The sequence below is a fragment of the Oncorhynchus nerka genome, linkage group LG25 (assembly GCF_034236695.1).
Source record: "Oncorhynchus nerka isolate Pitt River linkage group LG25, Oner_Uvic_2.0, whole genome shotgun sequence".
In the NCBI taxonomy this organism is placed as follows: Eukaryota; Metazoa; Chordata; class Actinopteri; order Salmoniformes; family Salmonidae; genus Oncorhynchus; species Oncorhynchus nerka.
In genome coordinates this window covers 2782749-2809857 of record NC_088420.1, presented here as the reverse complement: position 1 = coordinate 2809857, position 27109 = coordinate 2782749, and the positions used below count along the sequence as shown (strand labels likewise).

General features: G+C 45.9%; 2 protein-coding genes across 6 annotated transcripts in view; one reads left to right on the top strand and one right to left on the bottom strand.

Moving 5' to 3' along the window:
• LOC115124387 (tumor protein 63-like) overlaps nt 1-14944 on the top strand; it is a 134076-nt gene extending 119132 nt beyond the window's left edge. For 3 of the 5 annotated variants that reach the window (XM_065009477.1, XM_065009476.1, XM_065009480.1), the window contains 4 exons: nt 9941-10149; nt 11743-11887; nt 13490-13583; nt 14011-14944. In XM_065009477.1, the coding sequence (XP_064865549.1) occupies nt 9941-10149; nt 11743-11887; nt 13490-13583; nt 14011-14307 (745 nt within the window). In that variant the 3' untranslated portion in view covers nt 14308-14944. The remainder of the gene's footprint in view (nt 1-9940; nt 10150-11742; nt 11888-13489; nt 13584-14010) is intronic. The other 2 variants (XM_065009478.1, XM_065009479.1) reach the window with 1 other exon arrangement.
• A 5531-nt stretch (nt 14945-20475) lies between these two features.
• zbtb11 (zinc finger and BTB domain containing 11) overlaps nt 20476-27109 on the bottom strand; it is a 47054-nt gene continuing 40420 nt past the window's right edge. The window contains 2 exon segments of the mRNA XM_065009475.1: nt 20476-21112; nt 24739-24914. Coding sequence (XP_064865547.1) covers nt 20592-21112; nt 24739-24914 — 697 coding nt within the window. The 3' untranslated portion in view covers nt 20476-20591.

The following is a 27109-nucleotide window of genomic DNA, read 5'->3' as shown; positions in this document are numbered from 1 at the left end:
TGAGCATCAGAACCTACGCTCTGTTGTACAACCTGAGCATCAGAACCTACTCTGTTTTCCAAGACTGAGCATCAGAACCTACTCTGTTTTCCAAGACTGAGCATCAGAACATACGCTCTGTTGTACAACCTGAGCATCAGAACCTACGCTCTGTTGTACAACCTGAGCATCAGAACCTACGCTCTGTTGTACAACCTGAGCATCAGAACCTACTCTGTTTTCCAAGACTGAGCATCAGAACATACGCTCTGTTGTACAACCTGAGCATCAGAACCTACGCTCTGTTGTACAACCTGAGCATCAGAACCTACGCTCTGTTGTACAACCTGAGCATCAGAACCTACGCTCTGTTGTACAACCTGAGCATCAGAACCTACGCTCTGTTGTACAACCTGAGCATCAGAACCTACGCTCTGTTTTCCAAGCCTGAGCATCAGAACCTACGCTCTGTTTTCCAAGCCTGAGTATCAGAACCTACGCTCTGTTGTACAACCTGAGCATCAGAACCTACGCTCTGTTTTCCAAGCCTGAGCATCAGAACCTACGCTCTGTTGTACAAGCCTGAGCATCAGAACCTGCGCTCTGTTTTCCAAGCCTGAGCATCAGAACCTGCGCTCTGTTTTCCAAGCCTGAGCATCAGAACCTACGCTCTGTTGTACAAGCCTGAGCATCAGAACCTACGCTCTGTTGTACAAGCCTGAGCATCAAAACCTACGCTCTGTTGTACAAGCCTGAGCATCAGAACGTACGCTCTGTTGTACAACCTGAGCATCAGAACCTACGCTCTGTTGTACAAGCCTGAGCATCAGAACCTACGCTCTGTTGTACAACCTGAGCATCAGAACCTACGCTCTGTTGTACAAGCCTGAGCATCAGAACCTACGCTCTGTTGTACAACCTGAGCATCAGAACCTACGCTCTGTTGTACAACCTGAGCATCAGAACCTACGCTCTGTTGTACAGCCTGAGCATCAGAACCTACGCTCTGTTGTACAAGCCTGAGCATCAGAACCTACGCTCTGTTGTACAACCTGAGCATCAGAACCTACGCTCTGTTGTACAACCTGAGCATCAGAACCTACGCTCTGTTGTACAAGCCTGAGCATCAGAACCTGCGCTCTGTTTTCCAAGCCTGAGCATCAGAACCTGCGCTCTGTTTTCCAAGCCTGAGCATCAGAACCTACGCTCTGTTGTACAAGCCTGAGCATCAGAACCTACGCTCTGTTGTACAAGCCTGAGCATCAGAACCTACGCTCTGTTTTCCAAGACTGAGCATCAGAACCTACGCTCTGTTGTACAAGCCTGAGCATCAGAACCTACGCTCGGTTGTACAAGCCTGAGCATCAGAACCTACGCTCTGTTGTACAACCTGAGCATCAGAACCTACGCTCTGTTGTACAAGCCTGAGCATCAGAACCTACGCTCTGTTGTACAACCTGAGCATCAGAACCTACGCTCTGTTGTACAAGCCTGAGCATCAGAACCTACGCTCTGTTGTACAACCTGAGCATCAGAACCTACGCTCTGTTGTACAACCTGAGCATCAGAACCTACGCTCTGTTGTACAAGCCTGAGCATCAGAACCTACGCTCTGTTGTACAAGCCTGAGCATCAGAACCTACGCTCTGTTGTACAACCTGAGCATCAGAACCTACGCTCTGTTGTACAACCTGAGCATCAGAACCTACGCTCTGTTGTACAACCTGAGCATCAGAACCTACGCTCTGTTGTACAACCTGAGCATCAGAACCTACGCTCTGTTGTACAACCTGAGCATCAGAACCTACGCTCTGTTGCACAAGCCTCTGTTTGTTTTTTTTACACATTAACAGCCAGATGAAGCCTCAATAGACTAATGGAAACTCCTTCAGGTGCTCTGCCAGGTTTGCACAACAGCAGCCGTTTCCAAATCCCATATCCAGTCAGTCCCAGTAATTGGCTTGAGTGTTTTCATACACTCTCATACACAAATGCTGCCCTCCCTCTCCCACATTGAGGGGCGGACTGGGACCAGAAATCGGCCCTGGCATTTCTAACACGCCGGGAACAATTTTTTCCCCCTCAAAGAACCAGATAATGATCATTTTGCGCAAAAAACAACAACAAGTTAGACTGGCCCACTGGGCTAAAAATAGACTAGCAGTTGCCTGAAATGCCAGATGGCCAGTCCGCCCCTGCCCTCAGTCCTCGCCCATTCAGTTTAAGGGCTGGGGAGAAAAAGGCGGTTATCTGTAAATTATAGTTTTAAATAGTGTTCTGCTTTCTTTGACGCCCTATGATAATTACTGCTTTTGTTATCGTTTCTCATTTAGAAAACTGGCAGACTCTCTGACATAATGCTTACATTTGCTTTAAAAAAAAAAATCCTGGTTTGAAAAGCCTGTTTTTAGGCGTAGCCCATTTTATGTTTTACTGTTAGTTTGGGTTCTGTCGTCCTGCTCTCTGGCGCCCCATCCACAATGTGGCTGGGTGTGGCAGTGCAGCATGTATGACACACTAGAGGGCAGGGCCCAAGTGGGTTTAATATGCTGCAATGCTGTCACAGGTTCATTTCATAAGAACAGAACAGTATTTAGCCTACACTATGCTTTACACTATTCATGTTTTGGGGATTATTTTCAACATTCTCAAACTCAACAAACTGGTCAGAACAGCTGTACTTATTCTAGACTGAAAATCTGTAGTTTGTAGCATAGTTGACTGGACTGTGTTCTAGATTGTTCTCTTAATCAGATCCTCATGCCTCTTCTCTGCCCGCTGTTGCTTCACTCTCTTCTCCATGACCTTTCACCTGTTGCTTTATTCTGATCCTGTTGGACAGTCAAGTCCAGAGTCTCCCGATTTATGATACTATGGCTGTCTAATAGTGCCCTCTTCTGGAGGTGAATGTTACTGCACTGAAATGGCCACACTGCACTGAAATGGCCACACTGCACTGAAATGGCCACACTGCACTGAAATGGCCACACTGCTCTGAAATGGCCACACTGCTCTGAAATGGCCACACTGCACTGAAATGGCCACACTGCACTGAAATGGCCACACTGCACTGAAATGGCCACACTGCACTGAAATGGCCATCATTTATTTTCTTCTTCAATACTGTGTTTCCAAATGCCTCTGTTTCTCTATTTTGTAACTCTCTCCTCTTAACTTTTGACTTTCTACTGGTTTATTTCTCTGGTTTCTGTTTCCTACTCTCCTAAAGCGAGTCCTTACTTTCTTCTTCTCTCTCTCTTCTCTGGTTCCTGTCTGCAGTCTGCTTAAAGCCCGGCTACGTTCAGAGCTCCTGGAACCCCTAGCGGCAGAGCAGAGGAGACGATGCAGTACCTCCTGAGACTCACCTCATCCTCACATTCCTCCTCCCTTCAGTTTCCTCCGTGCTCCTCAAACCTCAGCCACAATCAGATTAGGGGCTCCTCTATCTTGCTCTCTCTCTCCCTCTTTCAGGGCTCTTTCTAATATTCTCTCTCCTCCCTCCCTCTATTTCTACCTCTGTCTCTCCTTCTCTCCTCGGTCTCTGTGTTCCTTCTCTGAGATTGTGCCGCTATTGAAACTCTCACATTCTCCAAACAGAGTTAAATAAACAGATAAACAGTCTGTTGGTGCTTCATGTTCATGAAATAAAACGTTTTTTTTTTCCTATTCATACACATAATATGTTCAAAGTTGAGTCTGTCTGGCAAGTACTCTGCATACCAGTCTACTGATAAGATGCTGTCACATTAGAAAAGTCAGATATTAAGAAGTTTTGCATGACAGATTTAAAAAAAAATGTTTTAAATAATAAACTTTGTAGCTGTGCGGCAACACCAGTCGCAAACAGCAGAGGGCGCTTTGAGTTATTCAAAATTCAGTTTGTTTCATTAAAATGTTTTACATTGAGTCCTTTAGCAGACGCTCTTATCCAGAGCGACTTACAGTAGTGAGTGTATACATTTTCATATTTTTTTTTCATATTGGTCCTACGCGGGAATCGAACCCACAACCCTGGCGTTGTAACCGCCATGCTCTACCGCCTGTGACCCTATGGTCAGCGATGAGGCTATACAGCACATAACCTATATCCTGTTTAAAGCACCATTCATGTCTTTGGTTGCTTTTTAAGTTTGTGTTGCTGATGGTCAAAATGACGCTAGTACTTGAGTTATGGACAGGGACATGCATAGTATCCGCCTCTCGGCTGACCTCTCCTCCTATTGGCTGGGGCTGGTCAGGAACCAAGCACTAGTGTTTTTCTACAAGACTTCACTTGTCTATTGATTGAGCTTTTGTTGTTTTGTCTTTGGAGCTGGCCTCAAACCTAACGATGTGTTTCCCCATGACACCCTATTCTCTATATAATTACTATTTTTAACCCCGTGGCAGTCCTAGGTAGAGCCCCCTGGCAGTCCTAGGTAGAGCCCCCTGGCAGTCCTAGGTAGAGCCCCCTGGCAGTCCTAGGTAGAGCCCCGTGGCAGTCCTAGGTAGAGCCCCCTGGCAGTCCTAGGTAGAGCCCCCTGGCAGTCCTAGGTAGAGCCCCCTGGCAGTCCTAGGTAGAGCCCCGTGGCAGTCCTAGGTAGAGCCCCGTGGCAGTCCTAGGTAGAGCCCCGTGGCAGTCCTAGGTAGAGCCCTGTTGGCAGTCCTAGGTAGAGCCCTGTTGGCAGTCCTAGGTAGAGCCCCCTGGCAGTCCTAGGTAGAGCCCTGTTGGCAGTCCTAGGTAGAGCCCTGTTGGCAGTCCTAGGTAGAGCCCCCTGGCAGTCCTAGGTAGAGCCCTGTTGGCAGTCCTAGGTAGAGCCCCCTGGCAGTCCTAGGTAGAGCCGCGTGGCAGTCCTAGGTAGAGCCCCGTGGCAGTCCTAGGTAGAGCCCCGTGGCAGTCCTAGGTAGAGCCCCGTGGCAGTCCTAGGTAGAGCCCTGTTGGCAGTCCTAGGTAGAGCCCCGTGGCAGTCCTAGGTAGAGCCCCCTGGCAGTCCTAGGTAGAGCCCCGTGGCAGTCCTAGGTAGAGCCCCCTGGCAGTCCTAGGTAGAGCCCTGTTGGCAGTCCTAGGTAGAGCCCCGTGGCAGTCCTAGGTAGAGCCCCCTGGCAGTCCTAGGTAGAGCCCCGTGGCAGTCCTAGGTAGAGCCCCCTGGCAGTCCTAGGTAGAGCCCCCTGGCAGTCCTAGGTAGAGCCCCCTGGCAGTCCTAGGTAGAGCCCCCTGGCAGTCCTAGGTAGAGCCCCCTGGCAGTCCTAGGTAGAGCCCCCTGGCAGTCCTAGGTAGAGCCCCCTGGCAGTCCTAGGTAGAGCCCCCTGGCAGTCCTAGGTAGAGCCCCCTGGCAGTCCTAGGTAGAGCCCCGTGGCAGTCCTAGGTAGAGCCCCGTGGCAGTCCTAGGTAGGGCCCCAGTGGCAGTCCTAGGTAGGGCCCCAGTGGCAGTCCTAGGTAGGGCCCCAGTGGCAGTCCTAGGTAGGGCCCCAGTGGCAGTCCTAGGTAGGGCCCCAGTGGCAGTCCTAGGTAGAGCCCCGTGGCAGTCCTAGGTAGAGCCCCGTGGCAGTCCTAGGTAGAGCCCCGTGGCAGTCCTAGGTAGAGCCCCGTGGCAGTCCTAGGTAGAGCCCCCTGGCAGTCCTAGGTAGGGCCCCAGTGGCAGTCCTAGGTAGGGCCCCAGTGGCAGTCCTAGGTAGGGCCCCAGTGGCAGTCCTAGGTAGGGCCCCAGTGGCAGTCCTAGGTAGGGCCCCAGTGGCAGTCCTAGGTAGGGCCCCAGTGGCAGTCCTAGGTAGGGCCCCAGTGGCAGTCCTAGGTAGAGCCCCGTGGCAGTCCTAGGTAGAGCCCCGTGGCAGTCCTAGGTAGAGCCCCGTGGCAGTCCTAGGTAGAGCCCCGTGGCAGTCCTAGGTAGAGCCCCCTGGCAGTCCTAGGTAGAGCCCCCTGGCAGTCCTAGGTAGAGCCCTGTTGGCAGTCCTAGGTAGAGCCCTGTTGGCAGTCCTAGGTAGAGCCCTGTTGGCAGTCCTAGGTTGAGCCCTGTTGGCAGTCCTAGGTAGAGCCCTGTTGGCAGTCCTAGGTTGAGCCCTGTGGCAGTCCTAGGTAGAGCCCTGTTGGCAGTCCTAGGTAGAGCCCTGTTGGCAGTCCTAGGTAGAGCCCTGTTGGCAGTCCTAGGTAGAGCCCTGTTGGCAGTCCTAGGTAGAGCCCTGTTGGCAGTCCTAGGTAGAGCCCTGTTGGCAGTCCTAGGTAGAGCCCTGTTGGCAGTCCTAGGTAGAGCCCTGTTGGCAGTCCTAGGTAGAGCCCTGTTGGCAGTCCTAGGTAGAGCCCTGTGGATCCTGGTCAAAAGTAGTTTATAACAAAAGGAATAGGGTGCCATTTGGGACTCAGTAGTGTTATGGGGAGAGGTGTCATTTGGGACTCAGTAGTGTTATGGGGAGAGGTGTCATTTGGGACTCAGTAGTGTTATGGGGAGAGGTCTATAATCACTGTGATCATGCTGGTCATGTTGTATAAGGTCACTGCAGGACAGTTTGTTTTGTTGTTTTTGTTAAATTTTCTGAAAGATATTTAGCATTTATTTAGGATTGACAGATTCATGACATGATATGCCTTTATGTACAGAGAGCAGATTCTACGGAGAACTTTCTGACTGTTTGAAACAGATTGTTGTGATGCATGGCTGTTGCGGTTCGTTTGGTCTGTCAGAACTCAATAAATGTATTTTCTGCTTTGACTTTTCCTTCTCGTTTTTCCTCTTACATTACTTCATCTCTTCATTTGAAAAACAAGGAACCCTCAGCTCAAACCCATGATGCCACTAAGGGCTCTATTCAATCAGATCAGCTTTATCCAACATTCTACCCCCAGTCTAGGATGATAGATGTAATCTACTCCTCCATTAGGATGATAGATGTAATCTACAGGATGATAGATGTAATCTACAGGATGATAGATGTAATCTACAGGATGATAGATGTAATCTACTCCTCCATTAGGATGATAGATGTAATCTACTCCTCCATTAGGATGATAGATGTAATCTACAGGATGATAGATGTAATCTACTCCTCCATTAGGATGATAGATGTAATCTACAGGATGATGGATGATAGATGTAATCTACAGGATGATAGATGTAATCTACTCCTCCACTAGGATGATAGATGTAATCTACAGGATGATAGATGTAATCTACAGGATGATAGATGTAATCTACAGGATGATAGATGTAATCTACTCCTCCATTAGGATGATAGATGTAATCTACAGGATGATAGATGTAATCTACTCCTCCACTAGGATGATAGATGTAATCTACTCCTCCACTAGGATGATAGATGTAATTTACTCCTCCATTAGGATGATAGATGTAATCTACAGGATGATAGATGTAATCTACAGGATGATAGATGTAATCTACTCCTCCACTAGGATGATAGATGTAATCTACAGGATGATAGATGTAATCTACTCCTCCACTAGGATGATAGATGTAATCTACAGGATGATAGATGTAATCTACAGGATGATAGATGTAATCTACTCCTCCACTAGGATGATAGATGTAATCTACAGGATGATAGATGTAATCTACAGGATGATAGATGTAATCTACTCCTCCATTAGAATGATAGATGTAATCTACAGGATGATAGATGTAATCTACAGGATGATAGATGTAATCTACAGGATGATAGATGTAATCTACTCCTCCACTAGGATGATAGATGTAATCTACTCCTCCATTAGGATGATAGATGTAATCTACATAAGAGCGTCTGCTAAATGACTTAAATGTAAATGTAAATGTAAATGTAATCTACAGGATGATAGATGTAATCTACAGGATGATAGATGTAATCTACAGGATGATAGATGTAATCTACTCCTCCACTAGGATGATAGATGTAATCTACAGGATGATATATGTAATCTACAGGATGATATATGTAATCTACAGGATGATAGATGTAATCTACAGGATGATAGATGTAATCTACAGGATGATAGATGTAATCTACAGGATGATAGATGTAATCTACAGGATGATAGATGTAATCTACTCCTCCACTAGGATGATAGATGTAATCTACAGGATGATAGATGTAAGGATGATAGATGTAATCTACAGGATGATAGATGTAATCTACAGGATGATAGATGTAATCTACAGGATGATAGATGTAATCTACTCCTCCACTAGGATGATAGATGTAAGGATGATAGATGTAATCTACAGGATGATAGATGTAATCTACAGGATGATATATGTAATCTACAGGATGATAGATGTAATCTACTCCTCCATTAGAATGATAGATGTAATCTACAGGATGATAGATGTAATCTACTCCTCCACTAGGATGATAGATGTAAGGATGATAGATGTAATCTACAGGATGATAGATGTAATCTACAGGATGATAGATGTAATCTACTCCTCCATTAGGATGATAGATGTAATTTACTCCTCCACTAGGATGATAGATGTAATCTACTCCTCCATTAGGATGATAGATGTAATCTACAGGATGATAGATGTAATCTACAGGATGATAGATGTAATCTACAGGATGATAGATGTAATCTACAGGATGATAGATGTAATCTACTCCTCCATTAGGATGATAGATGTAATCTACTCCTCCATTAGGATGATAGATGTAATTTACTCCTCCACTAGGATGATAGATGTAATCTACTCCTCCATTAGGATGATAGATGTAATCTACAGGATGATAGATGTAATCTACTCCTCCACTAGGATGATAGATGTAATCTACTCCTCCATTAGGATGATAGATGTAATCTACTCCTCCATTAGGATGATAGATGTAATCTACTCCTCCATTAGGATGATAGATGTAATCTACTCCTCCACTAGGATGATAGATGTAATCTACAGGATGATAGATGTAATCTACTCCTCCACTAGGATGATAGATGTAATCTACAGGATGATAGATGTAATCTACAGGATGATAGATGTAATCTACTCCTCCATTAGGATGATAGATGTAATCTACTCCTCCACTAGGATGACAGATGTAATCTACAGGATGATAGATGTAATCTACAGGATGATAGATGTAATCTACTCCTCCACTAGGATGACAGATGTAATCTACAGGATGATAGATGTAATCTACAGGATGATAGATGTAATCTACTCCTCCACTAGGATGACAGATGTAATCTACAGGATGATAGATGTAATCTACAGGATGATAGATGTAATCTACTCCTCCATTAGGATGATAGATGTCATCTACAGGATGATAGATGTAATCTACTCCTCCATTAGGATGATAGATGTAATCTACAGGATGATAGATGTAATCTACAGGATGATAGATGTAATCTACTCCTCCATTAGGATGATAGATGTAATTTACTCCTCCACTAGGATGATAGATGTAATTTACTCCTCCATTAGGATGATAGATGTAATCTACAGGATGATAGATGTAATCTACAGGATGATAGATGTAATCTACAGGATGATAGATGTAATCTACAGGATGATAGATGTAATCTACAGGATGATAGATGTAATCTACTCCTCCATTAGGATGATAGATGTAATCTACAGGATGATAGATGTAATCTACTCCTCCACTAGGACGGTAGATGTCACCTCCGTTTAATTGAATGATGTTTAATCTGAGCTTCATTATTCGTATATAGATGTTCTGAACGTCTAAGGAGAGCGGGGTGGGGGGGCGGCAAGAGCAGCTGCTCCAAAACGTCTGCTATCGACGGTTGACGCTAATCTGAATCTAGATGACACGTACACTTTACAGTCACGGAGAGATGCTTTGAGTTTCTATGGCGCGCTTCAATTGAATAATTTCCGATCGTGTTGAAAACACCCATTGGCGTGTAAGAGATTCATGTTTGAGAATAACAGCTAAATGATTACCTAACCTTGTCAATGTTAACTGAACAGTAAAAATGAACATGTTGTTTTCCAGTGTAACTAACAGGCACGTTGACCCTTTGTCGTTAAAGATGGGATCTCTGGGGCGATGAGAGTAACGGCCTGTACCCTCCTCTCCCCTGCCCCAGGAGCGCCATGGCACCCCAGCCCCAGTATGGCTCCAGCTCCCCTCCTCCCCCCCACGGCAAGGTCAACAAGCTCCCCTCCGTCAGCCAGCTCATCAACCCCCAGCAACGCAACACCCTCACCCCCTCCTCCATGGCCCAAGGCCTGACTGACAGTAAGTGTGCCTTACCCCTTTGTATAGAGAGATTCTGCTCCCCCTGTCTGACTTGATCTGTTTAGAGGCCCCTGTCCTGTCTAGAGGCCCCTGTCCTGTCTAGAGGTAGAGGCCCCTGTCCTGTCTAGAGGCCCCTGTCCTGTCTAGAGGCCCCTGTCCTGTCTAGAGGCCCCTGTCCTGTCTTTGTGTCTGGGTCCCTGTCATAACTCCCCTGCCAACTCCAGTACCACGCGTTCAGGGAGGATAGCTGTATCTGTCTGGGCACAAGTGGCACTGGGAGGGATGTGTAGGTTGTCCCTGTTCAACTCTCAGCCCCCTGTCAGAACGCTTCCTCGTCTGGGTCAATGGGGCGGCAGGTAGCCTAGCGGTTAGAGCGTTGGACTAGTAACCGGAAGGTTGCAAGATCAAATCCCCGAGCTGACAAGGTACAAATCTGTCGTTCTGCCCCTGAACAATGCAGTTAACCCACTGTTCCTAGGCTGTCATTGTAAATAAGAATGTGTTCTTAACTGACTTGCCTAGTTAAATAAAGGTAAAATACATTTTAAAAATCCCTGTGGGACTCCCCTCTGGAGCCTCGCTGCAGGTCCTTGTCCTGTCTAGAGGTCCCTGTCCTGTCTAGAGGCCCCTGTCCTGTCTAGAGGCCCCTGTCCTGTCTAGAGGCCCTTGTCCTGTCTAGAGGCCCCTGTCCTGTCTAGAGGTCCCTGTCTGTCTCGCTGTAGGCCCTTGTCCTGTCTAGAGGCCCTTGTCCTGTCTAGAGGCCCCTGTCCTGTCTAGAGGCCCCTGTCCTGTCTAGAAGCCCCTGTCCTGTCTAGAGGCCCTTGTCCTATCTAGAGGCCCCTGTCTGTCTCGCTGCAGGTCCTTGTCCTGTCTAGAGGCCCTTGTCCTGTCTAGAGGCCCCTGTCCTGTCTAGAGGCCCTTGTCCTGTCTAGAGGCCCTTGTCCTGTCTAGAGGCCCCTGTCCTGTCTAGAGGTCCCTGTCTGTCTCGCTGCAGGCCCTTGTCCTGTCTAGAGGCCCCTGTCCTGTCTAGAGGCCCTTGTCCTGTCTAGAGGCCCCTGTCCTGTCTAGAGGCCCCTGTCTGTCTCGCTGCAGGTCCTTGTCCTATTCTCAGGACATGTATTATTCTTGGCGTTGCCCTTTCACTATTTTAGTAAGACGGTAGATGGCTGAGCATGTTCCCTTTCTCCTCCTCCACCTCATGTATTGTTGTCGAGGTGACCCCCCCGTCTATCTTATGTAGATAATACACAATCTCAGAGACCGTTTAAGAGTTCTTACATTTGTCCAGCCTCATCCCTTAGGGCTGAAAAAAACCAAAATGACAGATTGTGGCTTTAAAGAGTACCGCTCACAGAAGCTTGTTTCTGGAGTGACGTTATGATGCTCACTGCCCCTAATCTACATAAATATCTGAACCATAGTAATGGTGCTGAAGATACATTTGACATTTTAAAAATGTCAAATTACCCCCTTTAAGAGTCACTCACACAAGTCCATGTGATTCTCTAGTGACTCTGACGATTGGCCACATTGGCTAACAGTAGATTGCTTCCTTTTATAGAGATAAAACTATGATCTCTATGGTTTCTCTAGTGACTCCGATGATGGGCCACATGGCTATGAATGCTGACATGTCGGCCCTGAGCCCCGCCCACATCCTGCAGCCCCAGTTACCCATGGTGCCCAGCTCCCACTGCACCCCCCCGCCTCCCTATCCCATGGACAGCAGCATCTCCAGGTACCTAGCTAAACAACCACCAGAGGAGGCTGGTGAAGGAAGGACGGCTCATAGTAATGGCTGGAATGGCTTTACAGTATCTCTGTTTGATCATGTTTCATTCATTCCGTTACCAAGAGCCCGTCCTCCGATTTAAAATCAAATTAAAATAAAAAGTGGCACCAGCCACCACTGATAACACACATCTGTTGATGCTCTTGGACAGTTGTGGGCTCTATTAAAAAGTCAGGACGAGACACAATATTGACAGAACAATTTCAACACGGCTTTAAATGCGTCTCCTAGCGCTAGTTTTGTCACCAAAACCTGAACCGCTCTAACTAACATGGTTCTAAATAACTGGATCGGATCTGACAGAGCTCTCTGTATTGGATCTGACAGAGCTCTCTGTATTGGATCTGACAGAGCTCTCTGTACTGGATCTGACAGAGCTCTCTGTACTGGATCTGACAGAGCTCTCTGTACTGGATCTGACAGAGCTCTCTGTACTGGATCTGACAGAGCTCTCTGTACTGGATCTGACAGAGCTCTCTGTACTGGATCTGACAGAGCTCTCTGTATTGGATCTGACAGAGCTCTCTGTATTGGATCTGACAGAGCTCTCTGTATTGGATCTGACAGAGCTCTCTTATTGGATCTGACAGAGCTCTCTGTATTGGATCTGACAGAGCTCTCTGTACTGGATCTGACAGAGCTCTCTGTACTGGATCTGACAGCGCTCTCTGTATTGGATCTGACAGAGCTCTCTGTATTGGATCTGACAGAGCTCTCTGTACTGGATCTGACAGAGCTCTCTGTACTGGATCTGACAGAGCTCTCTGTACTGGATCTGACAGAGCTCTCTGTACTGGATCTGACAGAGCTCTCTGTATTGGATCTGACAGAGCTCTCTGTATTGGATCTGACAGAGCTCTCTGTACTGGATCTGACAGAGCTCTCTGTACTGGATCTGACAGAGCTCTCTGTACTGGATCTGACAGAGCTCTCTGTACTGGATCTGACAGAGCTCTCTGTACTGGATCTGACAGAGCTCTCTGTATTGGATCTGACAGAGCTCTCTTATTGGATCTGACAGAGCTCTCTGTATTGGATCTGACAGAGCTCTCTGTACTGGATCTGACAGAGCTCTCTGTACTGGATCTGACAGAGCTCTCTGTACTGGATCTGACAGAGCTCTCTGTACTGGATCTGACAGAGCTCTCTGTACTGGATCTGACAGAGCTCTCTGTATTGGATCTGACAGAGCTCTCTGTACTGGATCTGACAGAGCTCTCTGTATTGGATCTGACAGAGCTCTCTGTATTGGATCTGACAGAGCTCTCTGTATTGGATCTGACAGAGCTCTCTGTATTGGATCTGACAGAGCTCTCTGTACTGGATCTGACAGAACTCTCTGTATTGGATCTGACAGAGCTCTCTGTACTGGATCTGACAGAGCTCTCTGTATTGGATCTGACAGAGCTCTCTGTATTGGATCTGACAGAGCTCTCTGTATTGGATCTGACAGAGCTCTCTGTATCGTTGAACAGTCTAATACAGTTATTCCAAGAATGCCGAGGTATTTTTCACTACTAACCAGTTTCCTTCTGTGTTCCGCTGCAGCTTTCTTCTGCGGCTGGGCTGCGCAGCCTGCCTGGACTGTTTCACAGCACAGGGCCTGACCAACATCTACCAGATCGAGAACTATAACTTGGAGGTGAGGCCTTGCCTATCGCACGCACCTGTGTGGTTAAACTCAGAGAGAAGGGTCGGCTGGCTTCAGGAGGCCTGAGCCTTCGTGTAAGGCAAGAAAAAAAAAATTATGAAAAAGGAATGTTTATCTGCAAGTCATCTTTGTCTATTTTTGTAATCAGAACTACTCTTCATTTTTTGGGCTGCCTGGCGCCGAGCCTAGCCTGAGAGCATTGGGCTGCCTGCTGGGGCCCTGGGCCTAGCCTGAGAGCATTGGGCTGCCTGCTGGGGCCCTGGGCCTAGCCTGAGAGCATTGGGCTGCCTGCTGGGGCCCTGGGCCTAGCCTGAGAGCATTGGGCTGCCTGCTGGGGCCCTGGGCCTAGCCTGAGAGAGAAGACTAAACGAGGCTAAAGAGACTAACCCCCAGTGTGTGATGTCATCCCCCTCCACAGGACCTGTCCCGGCTGAAGATCCCGCAGGAGTTCCAGCACGTCATCTGGAAGGGCATCATGGAGCACCGGCAGAGCATGGAGTTCTCCCCTCCTCCTCACATCCTGCGTACCTCCAGCGGGGCCTCCGCCGTCAGCGTAGGGTCCTCCGAGGCCCGCGGCGAGCGGGTCATCGACGCCGTGCGCTTCACCCTGCGCCAGACCATCTCCTTCCCTCCGCGTGACGACTGGTCCGACTTCTCCTTCGACCTGGACTCCCGACGCAACAAGCAGCAGCGCATCAAAGAGGAGGGGGAATAGAAAACCTCTCGCACTCTGGATGGAATTTCAATCTAAGGTGCACTGTTTGACAAGCGCACTGTACCAATGGGTCTGTAAAACGGCCATTTTCCTGTCATTCAGAGATCACTTTTACAGTAAACGCTGGGGATGTCGGCTCAAGCGTACATTATCATTACCATTAACATTACCATTATCATTAACATTACCATTATCATTACCATTATCATTAAAAGTCGAGTGCGGTACGCTTGTCGGCAATGGTCCTTGGATTGAAGCCCCGCCTCTGTCACACACCTGTTGACCAACCACTCTCGTATCACGGTACAGAACTAGGAATTCTCTGCTTCAAAGTGCTCTGGGTCCGGTTTCCTCAAAAGCATCGAAGTTCATTGTTAGAACAACCCTCGTTTTGGAGCAGAACACAAAAAACCATTGTTGGAAGTTGTTCACCGACCTGCCTCAGACCAGCTAAGTACATCGTCATAAGACCTGACTTACATCGCTAGCGGGAAACTGGACCCTGGTCCTTAGTTCAGATAGCCTAAATAGCAAAATACTATGCAAATAAAAATGCACTTATTTTATGGTTTTAGAAAAGCCTTCAATAGCAGCCAGCTAGAGGATGAGACAAATTATGGTTTTAGAAAAGATACATTTCAGAATTTTTCAACAACAACAAAAAATTTTTTTTTCTTGAGACAAAACTCTTAACTGCTTTTTGTGATTTGCTTTGATAGGTTCTATAATCCATTCCGATGCTAAAGCATGAGAGGAAACCTTTTGGGGGATTTGTTGTTGTTGTTGTTGTTGTTGGGCCAAAGAAGGTGTATGGCCAGGATTCAATCCAAAGTGCGTTACGACAGAGGAGACCTTCAAAATTATAAAGATAGAAAAATGTATTTACGTAAGTGCTTCTGTCTTGCTGTTGACCCACTTAGCAAACATCTGTCAACTGCTACCATTTCATAAATAAATTATAAACGAATTCACAAATATTGCAAAAAACAACAGGATATACACTCAGTGGACGGTTTATTAGGTACAGTCATCTAGTACCGGGTCAGACCCTTTTTGCCTCCAGAACAGCCTGAATTCTTCAGGAAATTGATTGTGTGGTGTTCAAACGTTGCTCAATTGGTATCAAGAGACCTGAACGTGTGGCAGGAAAACGTTCCCCACAGCATTACACCACCAGCCTGTACTGGGGGGTGATGAGTTTCTGCCAAATCCTGACACTGCCACCAGCCTGTACTGGGGGGTGATGAGTTTCTGCCAAATCCTGACACTGCCACCAGCCTGTACTGGGGGGTGAGGAGTTTCTGCCAAATCCTGACACTGCCACCAGCCTGTACTGGGGGGTGAGGAGTTTCTGCCAAATCCTGACACTGCCACCAGCCTGTACTGGGGGGTGAGGAGTTTCTGCCAAATCCTGACACTGCAACCAGCCTGTACTGGGGGGTGAGGAGTTTCTGCCAAATCCTGACACTGCCACCAGCCTGTACTGGGGGGTGAGGAGTTTCTGCCAAATCCTGACACTGCCACCAGCCTGTACTGGGGGGTGAGGAGTTTCTGCCAAATCCTGACACTGCCACCAGCCTGTACTGGGGGGAGATGAGTTTCTGCCAAATCCTGACACTGCCACCAGCCTGTACTGGGGGGAGATGAGTTTCTGCCAAATCCTGACACTGCAACCAGCCTGTACTGGGGGGTGAGGAGTTTCTGCCAAATCCTGACACTGCCACCAGCCTGTACTGGGGGGTGAGGAGTTTCTGCCAAATCCTGACACTGCCACCAGCCTGTACTGGGGGGAGATGAGTTTCTGCCAAATCCTGACACTGCCACCAGCCTGTACTGGGGGGAGATGAGTTTCTGCCAAATCCTGACACTGCAACCAGCCTGTACTGGGGGGTGAGGAGTTTCTGCCAAATCCTGACACTGCCACCAGCCTGTACTGGGGGGTGAGGAGTTTCTGCCAAATCCTGACACTGCCACTAGCGTGATGTACCAGGAATCGGCATTCAGTCGGACCAGGCGATGTTTCCACTCCTCAAATTGTCCAGTGTTATTGCCCACTGGAACCTCTTCCTCTTGTTTTTATCTGATGGGAGTAGGACCCGGTGTTGCAATAGAACCATCCGTGACAAAGACCGACGGGTTGTGCGTTTCCGAGATGCTGCTCTGCACACCACTGTTGTACTGTGTCGTTAATGGTCTGTTAGCTTTGCACGATTCAAGCCATTTCTCCTTGGCTTTGGTCCAAATTAAAACGTTACATTGTTGTTAGTGGTTTTTCTAAATAAACAATCCTCTATACACACACACACGTTGCTTTAGTTTACATTGTGAACCTAGCAAGTAGTAGCAGCTTCTTGACTTCTTAACTCATAGTAAAATAATCAGTGGTGTGTGTATAAAGTCGAGGCCACATGCAACCAAATGTAACTTTTTTCTTCGCATTTCAATTCACAAGATCTAATGAACCGTCAACAATTGACGCAAAGCAAGCGCACCACGGGGCAGAGAAGCAACTTTCATCGATTTCAAAGCATTTCCTCAAATGCTGATGATGCTCAATGTCGGACGCCTGATAGCCAAGGACCGTTACTAAGGGAAGCTAGTGTTGCTGGTCAAGGACCGTTACTAAGGGAAGCTAGTGTTGCTGGTCAAGGACCGTTACTAAGGGAAGCTAGTGTTGCTGGTCAAGGACCGTTACTAAGGGAAGCTAGTGTTGCTATGGGGCTACCAGCTACATTAGCTTGTAGGCTAGCGGACTTTTCATACGTTTTGTGGAAACACATGTACGACCTCCCGAAAACATTACTGAATATGGTGCTTTTCCACCCGCTTACTTTCAAAATAAATATGTATTTATCGGTGCTGTTGACCGATAATGTTAAACTTCTCAACTGCCATAGTGCGGCCACCGGAAGTGACCTCACAACTGGCGAGTGGCGGCCTCTAGTGGCCATATTTGTACTGCGCTAAATACGGGCCAAAAATGATAAAATACTCAAGATTACACTACGGCCTAAATTACCATTAAAAGTATAAATGCGATGCTCTGTTCTTTACCGCACCTTGGGTTGAATCCCGGTCTGTTGCTCTAGACGGGACTGTCATGATCGCCTGCTGTTTTTAGTCCACAACACTGTTTTTGCCTGCTGGTCACAAGCCGGTCTTGATTGTATACATTTCAAGATACATATTTTTTACTTTGTGTCAGAGAAAAGTGTGATTAATAATGATGTTTAAAAGGTTGGATTGGTTGATTTCTTTTTTTTTTTATACCACAAAACAAGTTACTGCCTTTTTGTATCGTTACTGCCTTGTATCTGTGTTACTGCCTGTGTTAACCTTCCTGTTTCCAGGATGTTCAGAAACCTGGGGATTTATTTCCTTTTGTTCATTAAACCGTTGTGTTTATAACTTTTGGGGGAAGTTACTGGAATGTTGCTACCCTCGTGTTGGTACCCTCGTGTTGGTTAAACTATCGTGTTCATAACTACTTACTGTATTTCTACGTGAATAAGAATTGCATTACCACACAAACTTTTATCTGAAGTATTTAACAACTCAACACGCTCATAGCCCTCGAGGTGATAACAATACTGTTACAGATCCTCTTTGGTATTGTGTTCCCCCCCCCCCCCCAAAAAAAAAAATAGCACCCTACGGTCGAAAGTATATAGGGTGGCATTTGGGATGAATTGCATTGTCTGCTTGTTCTCCCCGTCTGTAACACGATGTACAGTCTTTTTGTATTTTGTGGGTCTGTTGAACATTTACTGGGCTACAATTTTTAAATTGTCTTACAAACGCTCTTTCTCATTTATTTTGCTGTATTTTTTGGAACCACATTTTGTAAACTGTTGTTACAGATTAACTTGATAGATGGCCCAAACTATTGAGATCATTGTATATACATTTGTATAGTTATTTTCTGAAAAGCTACATGCTGTTATGTATTTTTTACTCTTAAAAAAAAAAAAAACGATTGGACTTAGAATAGTGCACGGTTAAAAGCCATTATGGTACAAAGGGGTTATTTCTATTCATTTAAATGAATCAAATCGGGGTCTCAACATGTCACTGTTCTCACGAAGCGGTCTGTGTAGTGTTGCCATAAACACAGTTTATTTCAATATTAAAAGTGTTATAACTACTGAATGAACATGCTATGAATGACCCTAGTATGTCATTCTGTTGGTACATTGAAAGCAGAACCTCGTACTGTAAAATGAATTGTAAATAAATGTTGCAATGTACTTATTTTGATAAAAAATAAAATATCCCAAGTATATTAAATGCTGTTGCAGTTTGTGACACTAAAACAGTTTGTACTATGCCCATTAGTGACACTAAAACAGTTTGTACTATGCCCATTAGTGACACTAAAACAGTTTGTACTATGCCCATTAGTGACACTAAAACAGTTTGTACTATGCCCATTAGTGACACTAAAACAGTTTGTACTATGCCCATTAGTGACACTAAAACAGTTTGTACTATGCCCATTAGTGACACTAAAACAGTTTGTACTATGCCCATTAGTGACACTAAAACAGTTTGTACTATGCCCATTAGTGACACTAAAACAGTTTGTACTATGCCCATTAGTGACACTAAAACAGTTTGTACTATGCCCATTAGTGACACTAAAACAGTTTGTACTATGCCCATTAGTGACACTAAAACAGTTTGTACTATGCCCATTAGTGACACTAAAACAGTTTGTACTATGCCCATTAGTGACACTAAAACAGTTTGTACTATGCCCATTAGTGACACTAAAACAGTTTGTACTATGCCCATTAGTGACACTAAAACAGTTTGTACTATGCCCATTAGTGACACTAAAACAGTTTGTACTATGCCCATTAGTGACACTAAAACAGTTTGTACTATGCCCATTAGTGACACTAAAACATGCAGAATGGCCTTACATTAAAGCAGAATAGTCATTTAATGGCAGTACTAAGTCAGCCTGTACACTGTGTGGTCTTTGAGAGAAAAACAGACAAGATGAACATAAGCAATAGGTTTATTATGTTTCCCCTCCAGCCGGTAGTCAGGGGAGGAAGGTGGTAGTTGAGCATCAACTTATAAAGGGGAGGACATAAGCATCAACTTTATAGTATGTTTCCCCATCCATAAAGGGAGGCGGTGAGCATCTTATAAAGGGGAGGAAGGTAAAGGGGAGGCAGGTGGTAGTTGAGCATCAACTTATAAAGGGGAGGCAGGTGCTAGTTGAGCATCAACTTATAAAGGGGAGGAAGGTGGTAGTTGAGCATCAACTTATAAAGGGGGGGAAGTGATACCAGACGATGAGCATCAACTTATAGAGGGGGGGGAAGTGATACCAGACGATGAGCTTGCAGATCAGCTGTACAAACATGGCAAATAAAACATGGTCCTGAAGGAAAAGTAAAAAGTCTGAAAACTGGATTATTTTATCATTTAATAAAATATCTGAGATTCAATGGTATGTGGTGAGATTCATGAATGCATCAACCTCGTCCAGATTAATACAGAATATTTTAAATGACTGCCACTATTTACACACAAGACTGGATTGAGCTTTCAATCTATATATTCAGTAAAAAATAGTCAACTTTGTACCTTTCTGTCCCACTGTAGACAAGAGGGGCCTGTTCAATTGGGGGAAAACAGGGGAGCAGTACCTGAATTCGTCTCATAAGAACACATTGATTTCCATTGCAGAATGTTTTGCTACAGTTGTGCCCTAATGAACACCGCCCAGGTATCTGACACATTCCCCGTTCCTCCACCTCAGGACAGAGACTGACAGTCCTGTGTCAACCTGTCCACCTGGGTTGTGATAGGTCAGGGATGCGAGAGTCACTCCGCCTGGTTCAGGATTAGGGATATTAGTGGCTATGCGAGTCATTCTTGCTGTCCACTAGGTGGTCTGTCACATCACTCCACCTCTGGTCTGTCACATCACTCCACCTCTGGTCTGTCACATCACTCCACCTCTGGTCTGTCACATCACTCCACCTCTGGTCTGTCACATCACTCCACCTCTGGTCTGTCACATCACCTCTCTGGTCTGTCACATCACACCTCTGGTCCACCTCTGGTCTGTCACATCACTCCACCTCTGGTCTGTCACATCACTCCACCTCTGGTCTGTCACATCACTCCACCTCTGGTCTGTCACATCACTCCACCTCTGGTCTGTCACATCACTCCACCTCTGGTCTGTCACATCACTCCACCTCTGGTCTGTCACATCACTCCACCTCTGGTCTGTCACATCACTCCACCTCTGGTCTGTCACATCACTCCACCTCTGCCATGTGTACCACCTCCATGGTTTGTATATCCTCTTGCTCCTCCATCTTCACCCCCCCGGGCAGTACACTCTGCTGAGACAGCACATAGTTCACCACCTGCATGATGCTCTGGTCCGACAAGGTCGCGACCCCGTCACCCTGAACGGCCTGAACCGCCTCCACCGTCTCCTCCGTGATCAGCACCGTCTCGATCTCCTCGGCCGGCGGCGGCTGGACGGGCCGGAGCTCGGGGGGGAGATCGGACGCCAGGATGGAGACTGCGTGTTCCACCTGAGTACCCTGGTTGTGAAACTGCAGCGTATCTTTCTCCAGCATGATCTTCCCCGGCAGGAGGTCGCCGTGGTACTTGGTCATGTGCTTCCGTAGGGAACGGGCGTCGATGTGGGCTTCCTGGCACTCGGGGCACACATAAGGCCGCTCGCCGGTGTGGGTGCGCACGTGTCTCTTCAGAGAGCGGGCGTCGGCCCAGGCTACGCCGCACGTCAGACACTCAAAGGGTTTGACTCCTGAGAGAAGAAGAGGACAGGTGTTACAACGCAGTCCTACAGACTCCTATTCTCTAGCCACCCAATCAACACCTGTCTGTAAGGTGAGTGTACCTATTAACATTAAGAAGGCCTCGTTGGACCCTCCCCCTTCCTGACAATGAGGCCCGGTCAAATGAAGACAACAAACACCAGTAGCCTCAACATCATTACCAGTCCAGTAGCCTCAACATCATTACCAGTAGCCTCAACATCATTACCAGTCCAGTAGCCTCAACATCATTACCAGTAGCCTCAACATCATTACCAGTAGCCTCAACATCATTACCAGTAGCCTCAACATCATTACCAGTAGTCTCAACATCATTACCAGTAGCCTCAACATCATTACCAGTAGCCTCAACATCATTACCAGTAGCCTCAACATCATTACCAGTCCAGTAGCCTCAACATCATTACCAGTAGCCTCAACATCATTACCAGTCCAGTAGCCTCAACATCATTACCAGTCCAGTAGCCTCAACATCATTACCAGTCCAGTAGCCTCAACATCATTACCAGTCCAGTAGCCTCAACATCATTACCAGTAGCCTCAACATCATTACCAGTAGCCTCAACATCATTACCAGTAGCCTCAACATCATTACCAGTAGCCTCATCATTACCAGTAGCCTCAACATCATTATCAGTAGCCTCAACATCATTACCAGTAGCCTCAACATCATTACCAGTCCAGTAGCCTCAACATCATTACCAGCCTCAACATCCAGTAGCCTCAACATCATTATCAGTAGCCTCAACATCATTATCAGTAGCCTCAACATCATTACCAGTAGCCTCAACATCATTACCAGTCCAGTAGCCTCAACATCATTACCAGTCCAGTAGCCTCAACATCATTACCAGTCCAGTAGCCTCAACATCATTACCAGTCCAGTAGCCTCAACATCATTACCAGTCCAGTAGCCTCAACATCATTACCAGTAGCCTCAACATCATTATCAGTAGCCTCAACATCATTACCAGTAGCCTCAACATCATTACCAGTCCAGTAGCCTCAACATCATTACCAGTCCAGTAGCCTCAACATCATTACCAGTCCAGTAGCCTCAACATCATTACCAGTAGCCTCAACATCATTACCAGTAGCCTCAACATCATTACCAGTAGCCTCAACATCATTACCAGTAGCCTCAACATCATTACCAGTAGCCTCAACATCATTACCAGTAGCCTCAACATCATTACCAGTCCAGTAGCCTCAACATCATTACCAGTAGCCTCAACATCATTACCAGTAGCCTCAACATCATTACCAGTAGCCTCAACATCATTACCAGTAGCCTCAACATCATTATCAGTAGCCTCAACATCATTACCAGTAGCCTCAACATCATTACCAGTCCAGTAGCCTCAACATCATTACCAGTCCAGTAGCCTCAACATCATTACCAGTCCAGTAGCCTCAACATCATTAGTCCAGTAGCCTCAACATCATTACCAGTAGCCTCAACATCAGTAGCCTCAACATCATTAGTAGCCTCAACATCATTACCAGTAGCCTCAACATCATTACCAGTAGCCTCAACATCATTATCAGTAGCCTCAACATCATTATCAGTAGCCTCAACATCATTATCAGTAGCCTCAACATCATTATAAGCACCAAGTGTGCTTGACAAATAGTGAAAATCAGCACAAATGCAATAATGGCATTATAGTGAATACAAAGTGTCGATATGACAGCAGTCAAAAATAGTCCGTTGTCAGTTATTGGACATTATTAGTGGCCTCGCGCCTGCTTACAGAATGGGCATCAGTTGGATCTTATTTAGCTGTTGTCACTTATAACAGTTGTTATTCTAACCCAATCAGATGATGTATCCATAACAGTTGTTATTCTAACCCAATCAGATGATGTATCCATAACAGTTGTTATTCTAACCCAATCAGATGATGTATCCATAACAGTTGTTATTCTAACCCAATCAGATGATGTATCCATAACAGTTGTTATTCTAAACCAAACAGTTGTTATTCTAAACCAATCAGATGATGTATCCATAACAGTTGTTATTCTAAACCAATCAGATGATGTATCCATAACAGTTGTTATTCTAAACCAATCAGATGATGTATCCATAACAGTTGTTATTCTAACCCAATCAGATGATGTATCCATAACAGTTGTTATTCTAAACCAATCAGATGATGTATCCATAACAGTTGTTATTCTAAACCAATCAGATGATGTATCCATAACAGTTGTTATTCTAAACCAATCAGATGATGTATTATTAAGTTGTATACGTTCCCACTAGTGGCCATTTTCAAAGCTGCATAGAAACAGTGGGGGCAACCCTCAGACACTGTTTAGTACCTTCAGATGAGTGGTCATACTTTATGTAAAACAAAGAGGGCATTAATTACCATATCACGGGCATTCATTACCATATCACGGGCATTCATTACCATATCACGGGCATTCATTACCATATCACGGGCATTCATTACCATATCACGGGCATTCATTACCATATCACGGGCATTCATTACCATATCACGGGCATTCATTACCATATCACAGGCATTAATTACCATATCTTGCCAATTGAAAATGTTTTTTTTTATGCTAGCGGTTGTGCCTGCATGTCAGTCACACAGTAGCAACGTAACTTGAACTAAAACAAGTTTTACATCTTACATTTTCAAATGCATTTTGTCTTATTACTGTAAAAGGAACATTGTATTGTTGTACTCAAATGTACGAAATCAGGTCTATTTCAGGTGGGCTTAGACTCTGCTATTCCCCTTTTCACCATATATCCCCGTCCAGGACGGTTTGCATTGAACCACATGGGGATAGTGTGTTGATATGTATAATATATGATAAACATGGGCATTAATGTTCTGTTCAGATTTAAGTTGATTAAAACACTCAAAAACTACAGTGATGCAGAGAGACAGGTAGCGGTTGATGCAGAGCGACAGGTAGCGGTTGATGCAGAGCGACAGGTAGCGGTTGATGCAGAGCGACAGGTAGCGGTTGATGCAGAGCGACAGGTAGCGGTTGATGCAGAGCGACAGGTAGCGGTTGATGCAGAGCGACAGGTAGCGGTTGATGCAGAGCGACAGGTAGCGGTTGATGCAGAGCGACAGGTAGCGGTTGATGCAGAGCGACAGGTAGCGGTTGATGCAGAGCGACAGGTAGCGGTTGATGCAGAGAGACAGGTAGCGGTTTACTGTTTGAGACCATTTAGAGTACATATACCCTATATCATCAAGGAGTAGTACGTTTTACTGTTAGAGACCATTTAGAGTACATATACCCTATATCATCAAGGAGTAGTACATTTTACTGTTAGAGACCATTTAGAGTACATATACCCTATATCATCAAGGAGTGGTACGTTTTACTGTTAGAGTCCATTTAGAAATAGTTAAACAGTAGAGCGTTAGATGGTGCCCGTATAGTAATGGCATGCATCGCTCCAGCTATGAACTTGAGGGAGCTCACATTTCTCCAGCCACATCCCCCAGGTTTATAGTAAACCAAGTGCCATTAGGTTGAAGACATATTGTGGCTTTACGTGTGTGTGTGTGTGTGTGTGTGTGTGTGTGTGTGTGTGTGTGTGTGCGTGTCTCACCCTGGTGGTTGTTCATGTGTCGTCTGTACTCTCTGAGCTGGGTGAACTTCCTGCCACAGTGTTCACACTCTCTCTCTAGGTTCTGCTTGACTCGGCCCTTCTTGCCGTGCGTGGCCTTCTTCACGTGTCTCCTGAACAGAGCCTTCTCAAAGAACTCCTTGCCACAGACGTTACACCTACAGGACAAAGGATTAACAATCAAATATCATCTAGGAAAAACCTTTTTACATCAACAATTGTCACAAAGTGCTTTAAATCATCCCTCGCTCGTTTAAATCATCCCTCACTCGTTTAAATCATCCCTCCATCCCTCACTCGTTTAAATCATCCCTCCATCCCTCACTCGTTTAAATCATCCCTCCATCCCTCACTCGTTTAAATCATCCCTCCATCCCTCACTCGTTTAAATCATCCCTCCATCCCTCACTCGTTTAAATCATCCCTCCATCCCTCACTCGTTTAAATCATCCATCCCTCCATCCCTCCATCCCTCACTCGTTTAAATCATCCCTCCATCATCGTTTAAATCATCCCTCCATCCCTCCATCCCTCCATCCCTCACTCGTTTAAATCATCCCTCCATCCCTCACTCGTTTAAATCATCCCTCCATCCCTCACTCGTTTAAATCATCCCTCCATCCCTCACTCGTTTAAATCATCCCTCCATCCCTCACTCGTTTAAATCATCCCTCCATCCCTCACTCGTTTAAATCATCCCTCCATCCCTCACTCGTTTAAATCATCCCTCCATCCCTCACTCGTTTAAATCATCCCTCCATCCCTCACTCGTTTAAATCATCCCTCCATCCCTCACTCGTTTAAATCATCCCTCCATCCCTCACTCGTTAGAAACAGAGACTAAATAAATAATATCTGAAAAACGAATTAGTATGAAGATGTTTATATGAACACATGCCGTTTCATGTCTGAACGTAAACTAAATGTGTCGTTTTAGCGGTATCCTAACCTAGCAGGCTAAAAGAAACGCCTGTTGTCAAGGTTGTGAACGTTTTAGCGGTATCGTAACCTAGCAGGCTAAAAGAAACGCCTGTTGTCAAGGTTGTGAACGTTTTAGCGGTATCCTAACCTAGCAGGCTAAAAGAAACGCCTGTTGTCAAGGTTGTGAACGTTTTAGCGGTATCCTAACTTAGCAGGCTAAAAGAAACGCCTGTTGTCAAGGTTGTGAACGTTTTAGCGGTATCCTAACCTAGCAGGCTAAAAGAAACGCCTGTTGTCAAGGTTGTGAACGTTTTAGCGGTATCGTAACCTAGCAGGCTAAAAGAAACGCCTGTTGTCAAGGTTGTGAACGTTTTAGCGGTATCCTAACTTAGCAGGCTAAAAGAAACGCCTGTTGTCAAGGTTGTGAACGTTTTAGCGGTATCCTAACCTAGCAGGCTAAAAGAAACGCCTGTTGTCAAGGTTGTGAACGTTTTAGCGGTATCGTAACCTAGCAGGCTAAAAGAAACGCCTGTTGTCAAGGTTGTGAACGTTTTAGCGGTATCCTAACCTAGCAGGCTAAAAGAAACGCCTGTTGTCAAGGTTGTGAACGTTTTAGTGGTATCCTAACGTAGCTGGCTAAAAGAAACACCTGTTGTCAAGGTTGTGAACGTTTTAGTGGTATCCTAACCTAGCAGGCTAAAAGAAACGCCTGTTGTCAAGGTTGTGAACGTTTTAGTGGTATCCTAACCTAGCAGGCTAAAAGAAACACCTGTTGTTGTCAAGGTTGTGAACGTTTTAGTGGTATCCTAACGCAGCAGGCTAAAAGAAACGCCTGTTGTCAAGGTTGTGAACGTTTTAGCGGTATCCTAACCTAGCAGGCTAAAAGAAACGCCTGTTGTCAAGGTTGTGAACGTTTTAGCGGTATCCTAACCTAGCAGGCTAAAAGAAACGCCTGTTGTCAAGGTTGTGAACGTTTTAGCGGTATCCTAACCTAGCAGGCTAAAAGAAACGCCTGTTGTCAAGGTTGTGAACGTTTTAGCGGTATCCTAACCTAGCAGGCTAAAAGAAACGCCTGTTGTCAAGGTTGTGAACGTTTAGTGGTATCCTAACCTAGCAGGCTAAAAGAAACGCCTGTTGTCAAGGTTGTGAACGTTTTAGCGGTATCCTAACCTAGCAGGCTAAAAGAAACGCCTGTTGTCAAGGTTGTGAACGTTTTAGCGGTATCCTAACCTAGCAGGCTAAAAGAAACGCCCCGCATATTCTGGTCCAGATGAGAAAGGGGAAAAAAAGAGGGGGGAGGTTCTCTTCTGCACTGTTCAACCAATCCAGTAAATATGGAGGAGTTAAGACGGAGTGTCGCCTTGGTAACGGTTAATGTTGGTGTTTTGACTCTGCCAAAATAGTACACAGTTACTCTCCTTCTAGATAACAT